General features: G+C 43.3%; 1 protein-coding gene across 7 annotated transcripts in view; it reads left to right on the top strand.

The window, feature by feature from the left end:
* Positions 1-298: 298 nt before the first annotated feature.
* Positions 299-10,009, top strand: part of LOC121554823 (ubiquitin carboxyl-terminal hydrolase 15-like) — a 44,191-nt gene continuing 34,480 nt past the window's right edge. For 5 of the 7 annotated variants that reach the window (XM_045212134.1, XM_041868509.2, XM_045212133.1 and 2 more), the window contains exons 1-5: positions 299-400; positions 1,312-1,442; positions 2,080-2,210; positions 4,485-4,611; positions 6,458-6,603. In XM_045212134.1, the coding sequence (XP_045068069.1) occupies positions 312-400; positions 1,312-1,442; positions 2,080-2,210; positions 4,485-4,611; positions 6,458-6,603 (624 nt within the window). In that variant the 5' untranslated portion in view covers positions 299-311. Of the gene's footprint in view, positions 401-421; positions 1,149-1,311; positions 1,443-2,079; positions 2,211-3,072; positions 3,362-4,484; positions 4,612-6,457; positions 6,604-10,009 lie in introns of those variants that run through there. The other 2 variants (XM_045212135.1, XM_045212136.1) reach the window with 2 other exon arrangements.

Here is a 10,009-nt window from a genome sequence, read left to right as displayed (position 1 = left end):
TGAGATCACTCTTCACTAGGGAAGGCTTTACAATCACTTCACAGTATTGTTCTAGTCTATTCAAGTATTTTCCTGTCTAGTCCTTGGACCAAGTTCTGCTCTATGTATATTGTCAGATCTTTTATATATCAGAGCAAGAATGATCTAGCAATATTCAGGGTCATGCTGTGAACCACTAGAAGCCGCGCTTTTCCCGCTGGCTACTAGGCACATTTCCAGTTCGGGTTGATGATTGGCTAGAAAGGGCAGTCTTTGCGTGCGTGAGTGACGCTCTTCTATCCCACCATGCAGCGGGTGATGTCCAAGGAAAGATGGCGGAAGGAGGAGCGGCAGATCTGGATACCCAGAGAGGAGAAGTCGCAGCACTGCTGAAAACACAGCTACGAAAGGGAGATACTTGGTAAGAGTTTGCCGATAACTTTTTAAAGGTCTTAGGAGGGTGTTGGCTGACTCTGTCGGGGCGGTCAAAGTGCTAAACCAGCGGAGAGCGGGTGTGACAGGCCGTGTTGACAGTTACCCTGCCAGTTAACGTGAGCAAGTCAGTCAGCTTCTGCCAGCTAAAGCTAGCCAGCGGGTTCGCTACATTCCACAGTTTTTAGTGACCAAGTTATTTGCCAACATGGTATTGTCTAGATACATAGTTATGTTACCAACGTAGCTAGTAAAGTACATGTATTTTCCCAATTATTTCAGTTTCATGATCTTGCGATTCCAAGCTGGCTAACTTGATTTCAAGTGGTTTGCCCGTGACGTGAGCTCATCTGGCAAATCAGGGTCGTGAAAAGCACCTGTCAAAATTGCTTAACTTGCGAACTCGCTAACACACTCACAAATGTGCCAGTATCAAACAGTTAGCTGCTGACAATTGATGTTTAGTGACAATCAAGTGTCCCAACTAGCTAACTTTTGGCAAGCTCCCACTGTTAGCAAGCATCTGTTTTATGATAATTGTAACATTCCTTACATTGTTTAACGTTACTCTATCAAATTAATGTTATTTTTTAACTAATCATAACAGATCAGCTGCTGGTCATTCTGAAATAAACCATTTGTCTCGAGTTCTTGTCTCCTCTAATTAGCAAAGATGATCTGAATGAGAAACACAGTGGAGACTTATGTAACCTGAGGTCTTTCTCTCAGCCCTGCTGGTTAGTGGGTACCCTGCCTGTACTTTGGTGCTTCACACGTTTTGTTATTTTTTTTGTGTTATTTTTTTACTTATCAGATACCATCTGTTACCACAAATTAGATCTAGTCTAGCGTGATCTCAGATCTAAATAATCAGTGCTCTCTCTCGCTCTTTCTGCATAGGTACCTAGTGGACAGCCACTGGTTCAAACAGTGGAAGAAATATGTGGGCTTTGACAGCTGGGACAAATATCAGATGGGAGACCAGAATGTCTACCCTGGACCAGTGGACAACTCGGGGCTCCTTACAAGTGGTAAGATGCACCACAATCAGACCTCTTTGAAGCAATATTTATTGTCAATCTCTGGAGAGATTAGTGAAAATGGTGACTTCATAATGTGCTCTTTTACTCACTTCATAACATGCTCTTTTACTCATCCCCAGTGTGTCTGGATGAACCCACCACTGTTTTGCGCAGTACAGGATGTTTAGAGTGAACAACATGATGTATCTTACCTAATATATCAAACTAAAGGCAGTTATACTTGCAATTTCTATAGGCTAACTATGACAGAAAAAGTAGGTATATAATTGACTCTGTAAACATCAATGAAAATGGTCAAGGGTAGCTTACCTCCGTTCTATAGAAATCTCTCTGTTGCTTTGTGTGTTATTGTATGAGAAACTGCCATTATGAGTAGGCCACCACCAGAAACCTAGTGAATGACTCCATTATAACCCTACCCATACATAGTCCTGTAATGTTTCCCTTAAATAAACCCTCTTTCACCACTAAACCTGGGTCATATTCATTATGACAAACAAACAAGCAAAAATGAATGTTTGTTATTGGCCAGGTTCAGGTAGTCCTTCCGTGTCAGTCCATTTTCTTCTGTTTGTTGCCTAATGAACATGACCCTGTTCTCTCTCTCGCTCTCTGTTGTGAGTAGATGGGGATGTTCTGGCCATCAAGGAGCACCTCATTGATGAGCTGGACTACATCCTGGTTCCAACAGAAGGCTGGAATAAGCTAGTGAGCTGGTATGCACTGATGGAGGGACAAGAGCCTGTCTCACGCAAGGTAAGGATGGGTGACATTATTAGTGGCTAATTATGGCTGGTGTGGTCCAATATCTTGTTGTTTTTAAATGGTCAAATAAAATAATGTTCAGCTACTGTATGGGTATAAGAGCTGGTTGTGTACAGTGCACATAGCGTCAGTGCTACAGAGGTCATCAGATGAAAGAGAAGCTCAGTCAAAGCTCAGGTACTTTATGTGAAGTGGTGAATAGTATGAGATAAGATCATATCAGTACACAATTACATGTCAATGGTTGCCGTTAAGCCTGTTTGTTGATAGCCTACTCGTAGCTGAAGAGCTTATTGTGGTGTGAGAGGAGTAATTGAGAAGTTTCACTGTGTCAAAATGTTGGATGTGTTCTATAGGGTTGGATTGATCAATACACTTCAACACAGGTCAGATTGGGATGATTGTGAAAAAGGATACCAGGATAACGTTGATTTCTATATCGATATTAAGGCCTACCCAGCTAGTAACTGAATCTCAAGCATAAGTTATCTCAATGTTTAGGCTATGCCTCTCTCACTATGTCTTCTTCAAGAGAAACACAGCTGGACTGGTCATGCGATTTGATACAATTTAGCTACCGGTATTCCAAATATGCTAGCTATTATTTGTAATACATGGACTGAAAGTAGCATGCTGTATAAGGACTTGATTAGTTTTTAAAATGTAAAGTGGACCGATCACAGATGCTTACTGATGCAATATTGTCCTCAGAAGATCAGATTTTATAAAGTGGAAGTAGACTACATTGATATTATGTAGTTGCTTTTTTATACAGTGTGCTTTGGGTTTAACTCTGACAACTGACTCCAGTATAAGCCAGTAACTCACAAAAGGATTGTGTTCCTGGAAACACCGGCAAAGGGGTTCTGCTAACGTAGGGCTATTTCTAACCGCTAACTGCCAGCCGGGCCTACTGTACTTCCGTGAGCCCAGACATAGCTTTCTGCATTTTCAAATCTAGCCAGTCATGGCATCATGGCTGCTGCACTGCTTTCTTTTTCTCCCCCCATCGATCCTCCCCTTTTTGCCATGTATGTTGTGGGGGGTATCGAGTGGCCCTGGCCGTTTCTATTTTCAGATAGTGGTCTGGATGACTGAAACACCGCTACATGGAGCGAGCTACGAGACACAACATGCAGGAGGTTTTCTTTTCTTTCTATTTCACTTTTGGGGGTTCTTGTACCGTGTTTTCAGACTGTGTTGGAATTGATTTTCTGGGTTCTCCTCTTGCGGTTCCACTCGGGTTCTCTACGTTGAGGCTATCACCCGGGGAGTGATTCTTGAGTGTCCTTGTTTTTTGAAGTGGAGGAATGCTGGCTGAGGTCAAACCGAGAGAGAGAGGCTTTTTAAGATAGAGGGAGAGATGGCCTAGCCTAAGCAGAAAGGGAGGGGGCGGGGTAGATATGTTCTCGTTGGTTCTTAACATAGCTGTTAAAGAACTTTGTGACATTTCTGTTATGTCAGAGTTTGTTACTGTGAGAACTTGCAACTTGCCTTTTCTCTGCTTTGTGTTGAACACATGGCTGGGCATTAATTGTATAAGGATGGCAGTGGGTGGTGTCTGGTGGTGGGTGAATCTGACCCATGCCTACAGCTGATCTCATGGGCTGGGGAAGGTCTGTACCCTGTGGTGTGGGGCCAGCCACCAGCGGAGGGGCTGTGTGAAATGAATAGGAATGGACCCTTCAGCTGTCTCTACGCTCTGGGGCTATATTAAGAGTCTTTGTGACTCGCTCCTGTCAAGGGAGTTAGAAAGTGTAGCCTATAGTTTATACACTTAAAGTGCTTTCAGTGTATAGATAGCCCTATTAACTGTGTAGCCAAATTCTTAGCTTGTTGTTGATTTGTCCCAAATAATGTGCTTGATTATTCTAATGCCATATGCTGTGTTCTTTAGTTCTTGTTTTCTTGGTGGAATTTGTGAATGCTTCTCTGTTCACTGTTGAAGCGTTTTAGGAAGTTCATACTTGTGATCAATCAGCCATGCAAATCTTGCCCGTATTGGAACAATGTCATGATGAGTTTAATTAGCAATGCATATGCCATCATGTATGACAAACGCTTTGAACAAAATGTAATGAGTTTAATTGCTAAAATTGTAACAGAGTGATGCCTATTTTCTTCTCATGCCATCTGTCATGTAAGACAACTTTAACATTGTCAAGTGTTTAATTTGCAAAACAAACATTTGTTAATAATTTAGTTTATTTCCTCTTGTGCAATGTGCCATGATATAAGACACTCTTTATTGCCATATTTCTACAGGTGGTAGAACAGGGTATGTTTGTGAAGCACTGCAAGGTGGAGGTGTACCTCACAGAGCTGAAGCTGTGTGAAGACCGCAACATGGACAACGTGGTCACCAGACGCTTCAGCAAAGCAGACACGATAGGTAGGCAGACACTTTTCTTCTCCCTGACAGAATGAATGGAGCAGATTATATCTTTATTTTGAAGAAATTTGTCTCTTTTCCTCATGGGTAATTTCCACCTGTTTTCTACCTGCCATTATAATATAATAGTATGCCCTTCAGCCTGCGCTTTTATCTGTAGGGACTTATAGTCATGCGTGCACGTATGGGTAGGCCTAGTCCTGGGCGTCAAACCCATGCTCTACCAAACACCATGCTCTACCAACTGAGCTATAGAGTACCATTGGTATAACCATTATATTCATTGTACAGTTAAACCTGACAAATGTAGCAACTGGCCTCTTCTCCCAGCCAGAGAATGAATGAATAAATCATTCCCATCCATTAACCACCAGTCATAGTGATTGTACAGGATAACCTCTCTTCTACCTGACACAGAATGAATTACTAATATATTTGTTTTGAAATGCACAGAAGCTCTCCTTTTTCCTCTTTGTGGATCAATTCCACTCATTTTCTACCTGACATTAGGATTGTGTATTTATAACCTGACATGTTCTGTAGTTCTTAATTTGACTTGTTGATTATATAGTGCATCATTGCTCTTAGTTATTTCACTGATAATACTAACATCTTTTGTTCAGTTTATGCAAATTGAATGCATTGCCGAGCCTTTTAATGGTCAATTTAAACAGTGAAATCACAGGGGAAGGTCATTGATAACTCTCAAAGTGTTTGTCAACCTCTTATGTAAACTGAATTTGCTTTTGGCTACAGCAAAATGATGTGCTCCCACAAGAACTGCCAAAACTCTGCTCCCTAAAGCACACACAAGTAATCAACAATTACATGGGCAGGGAGTGTGTTACTATAAAGTCATTCATTAATCTGCTGCATTCTTAGACCACTGCGGCCTCCCGAGATCCTGGTTCGAATCCAGGCTCTGCTGTAGCCGGCCGCAACCGGGAGACCAATGGGGCGGCGCACAATTGGCCCAGCGTCGTCCAGGGTAGGGGAGGGAATGGCAGGCAGGGAGGTAGCTCAGTTGATAGAGCATGGCGTTTGCAACGCCAGGGTTGTGGGTTCGATTCCCACGGGGGGCCAGTATGAAAATAATAATGTATGCACTAACTGTAAGTCGCTCTGGATAAGAGCGTCTGCTAAATGACGTAAATGTAATGTAAATGCTGCCAATTTATCAGAGCATGAGAGATTTATACACTCAATTATTCTCTGCTCTAAGTATGCAGGTGCATGCGTGTAGTTTTGTCAGTTTGTCACCTACACTGAGTGTACAAAACATTAGCAACACCTGCTCTTTCCATGACAGACTGACCAGGTGAATCCAGATGAAAGCAATGATCCTTTATTGATGTCAACTGTTAAATCCACTTCAATCAGTGTAGATGAAGGGGAGGAGACCGGTTAAAGAAGGATTTTTAAGCCTCGAGACAATTGAGACACGGATTGTGTATATGTACCATTTGAGGGTGAATGGGCAAGACAAAATATTTAAGTGCCTTTGAACGGGGTATGGTAGTAGGTGCCAGGTGCACCGGTTTGTGTCAAATGCTGCTGGGTTTTTCATGCTCAACAGTTTCCTATGTGTATCAAGAATGGTCCACCACCCAAAGGACATCCAGCCAACATGACACAACTGTGGGAAGCATTGTAGGCAACATGGGCCAGCATCCCTGTAGAACACTTTCGACACCTTGTAGATTCCATGCGTCGACAAATTGAAGCTGTTCTGAGGGCAAAAAGGTGGTGCAGCTCAATATTATGGTGTTCCTAATGTTTTGTACAGTCAATGTATGTGGCATGTTGCTTATTTGTTATCTTTGTCCTATAACCTCCTGTGATGCAGACACCATTGAGAAGGAGATGCGTAAACTGTTCAGCATCCCAGACGAGAAAGAGACCAGGTTGTGGAACAAGTACATGAGCAACACGTTCGAGCCTCTGAACAAACCGGACAACACTATACAGGACGCAGGACTCTACCAAGGACAGGTATAAAATAACCCTCGGATACCAGGCTATTTATACATTAATGTTTCTACTTCCTGTCCTGTCATTGCACCAGTTATATAGGGCCTAGATTATTCCAGACCATGCAAACTGACAAGGAAACTCTCTATTCTCTTGTTACTAGGAATGGCGCCGGAGGGTATGGCTGCTGTTTTACGGGCTCCGAACCAATTGTGCTATTTTGTGTTTTTTCATATTGTTTGTCACTTATTTTGTACATAATGTTGATGCTACCGTCTCTTATGACCGAAAAGAGCTTCTGGATGTCAGAACAGTGATTACTCACCTCGAACTGGACAAAGATGTTTTCTTTAATGAGTCTGACACAAAGGATATAATGTTGCTCCCAGACAAGGCCCAAATCCCTGTCATTGACATTAAGAAAATAAGGAAATACAGGGGGCGGAGATTAGGGTGCATTGTGAGAATTCGTCGACGAGTGGGTAACCCGCCTCTACCATCCGTTCTATTAGCCAACGTGCAATCACTGGAGAATAAACTGGATGAGCTCCATTCGAGACTATCCTACCAACGGGACATTAAAAACTGTAATATCTTATGTTTCATGACTCATACAGTTAGCTGGATTTTCCGTGCATCGGCAGGACAGAACAGCTACGTCTGGTAAGACGAGGGGTGGGGGTGTGTGTCTATTTGTCAATAACAGCTGGTGCATGATGTCTAATATTAAGGTAGTCTCGAGGTATTGCTCGCCTGAGGTAGAGTTCCTCATGATAAGCTGTAGACCACACTATCTATCAAGAGTTTTCATCTATATTTTTTGTAGCCGTCTATTTACCACCACAAACAGACGCTGGTACTAAGACTGCACTCAACGAGCTGTATAAGGCCATAAGCAAACAAGAAAATGCTCATCCAGAAGCGGTACTCCTAGTGGCCGGGGACTTTAAAGCAGGCAAACTTAAATCTGTTTGACCTACTTTCTACCAGAATGTCACGTGCAACCAGAGGAAAAAAAACTCTAGACCACCTTTACTCCACACACGGAGATGCGTACAAAGCTCTCCCTCGCCCTCCATTTGGCAAATCTGACCATAATTATATCCTCCTGATTCCTGCTTACAAGGAAAAACTAAAGCAGGAAGTACCAGTGACTCGCTCAATACGGAAGTGGTCAGATGACGCGGATGCTACGCTACAGGACAGTTTTTCTAGCACAGACTGGAATATGTTCCGGGATTCATCCAATGGCGTTGAGGAGTATACCACCTCAGTCACTGGCTTCATCAATAAATGCATCGATGACATCGACCCCACAGTGACCGTGCATACATATCCCTCAGACGAACCATCAAACAGGCAAAGCTTCAATACAGGACTAAGATTGACTCCTACTACACCGGCTCGTGGGATGTGGCAGGACTTGCAAACTATTACGGACTACAAAAGGAAAATCAGCCGCGAGCAGTCCAGTGACACGAGCCTACCAGATGGGCTAAATGCCTTCGAGGCAAGCAACACTGAAGCATTCATGAGAGCACCAGCTGTTCCGGACAACTGTGTGACCACGCTCTCCGTAGCCGATGTGAGCAAGACCTTTAAACAGGTCAACATTCAGACGGATTATCAGGACGTGTACTCGGAGCATGCGCGGACCAACTGGCAAGTGTCTTCACTGACATTTTCAAGCTCTCCCTGACCGAGTCTGTAATACTTACCTACATGTTTTAAGCAGACCACCATAGTCCCTGTGCCCAAGAAAGGGAAGGTAACCTGCCTAAATGACTACCGCCCCGTAGCACTCACATCCGTAGCCATGAAGTGCTTTGAAAGACTGGTCATGGCACACATCAACACCATTATCCCGGAAACCCTAGACCCACTCCAATTTGCATACATCCCCAACAGATCCAGAGATAATGCAATATCAATCGCACTCCACACAGCCCTTTCCCACTTGGACAAAAGGAACACCTACAGTGGGGGAAAAAAAGTATTTAGTCAGCCACCAATTGTGCAAGTTCTCCCACTTAAAAAGATGAGAGAGGCCTGTAATTTTCATCATAGGTACACGTCAACTATGACAGACAAATTGAGAAAAAAAATTCCAGAAAATCACATTGTAGGATTTTTAATGAATTTATTTGCAAATTATGGTGGAAAATAAGTATTTGGTCACCTACAAATAAGCAAGATTTCTGGCTCTCACAGACCTGTAACTTCTTCTTTAAGAGGCTCCTCTGTCCTCCACTCGTTACCTGTATTAATGGCACCTGTTTGAACTTGTTATCAGTATAAAAGACACCTGTCCACAACCACAAACAGTCACACTCCAAACTTCACTATGGCCAAGACCAAAGAGCTGTCAAAGGACACCAGAAACAAAATTGTAGACCTGCACCAGGCTGGGAAGACTGAATCTGCAATAGGTAAGCAGCTTGGTTTTAAGAAATCAACTGTGGGAGCAATTATTAGGAAATGGAAGACATACAAGACCACTGATAATCTCCCCTCGATCTGGGGCTCCACGCAAGATCTCACCCCGTGGGGTCAAAATGATCACAAGAACGGTGAGCAAAAATCCCAGAACCACACGGGGGGACCTAGTGAATGACCTGCAGAGAGCTGGGACCAAAGTAACAAAGCCTACCATCAGTAACACACTACGCCGCCAGGGACTCAAATCCTGCAGTGCGAGACGTGTCCCCCTGCTTAAGCCAGTACATGTCCAGGCCCGTCTGAAGTTTGCTAGAGTGCATTTGGATGATCCAGAAGAGGATTGGGAGAATGTCATATGGTCAGATGAAACCAAAATAGAACTTGTTGGTAAAAACTCAACTCGTCGTGTTTGGAGGACAAAGCATGCTGAGTTGCATCCAAAGAACACCATACCTACTGTGAAGCATGGGGGTGGAAACATCATGCTTTGGGGCTGTTTTTCTGCAAAGGGACCAGGACGACTGATCCGTGTAAAGGATGAATGAATGGGGCCATGTATCGTGAGATTTTGAGTGAAAACCTCCTTCCATCAGCAAGGGCATTGAAGATGAAACGTGGCTGGGTCTTTCAGCATGACAATGATCCCAAACACACCGCCCGGGCAATGAAGGAGTGGCTTCGTAAGAAGCATTTCAAGGTCCTGGAGTGGCCTAGCCAGTCTCCAGATCTCAACCCCATAGAAAATCTTTGGAGGGAGTTGAAAGTCTGTGTTGCCCAGCGACAGCCCCAAAACATCACTGCTCTAGAGGAGATCTGCATGGAGGAATGGGCAAAAATACCAGCAACAGTGTGTGAAAACCTTGTGAAGACTTACAGAAAATGTTTGACCTGTGCCATTGCCAACAAAGGGTTTATAACAAAGTATTGAGAAACTTTTGTTATTGACCAAATACTTATTTTCCACCATAATTTGCAAATAAATTCATTA

Source organism: Coregonus clupeaformis, chromosome 40 (assembly GCF_020615455.1).
Source record: "Coregonus clupeaformis isolate EN_2021a chromosome 40, ASM2061545v1, whole genome shotgun sequence".
Lineage (NCBI taxonomy): Eukaryota > Metazoa > Chordata > Actinopteri > Salmoniformes > Salmonidae > Coregonus > Coregonus clupeaformis.
This window is presented reverse-complemented; position numbering and strand designations above follow the sequence as displayed.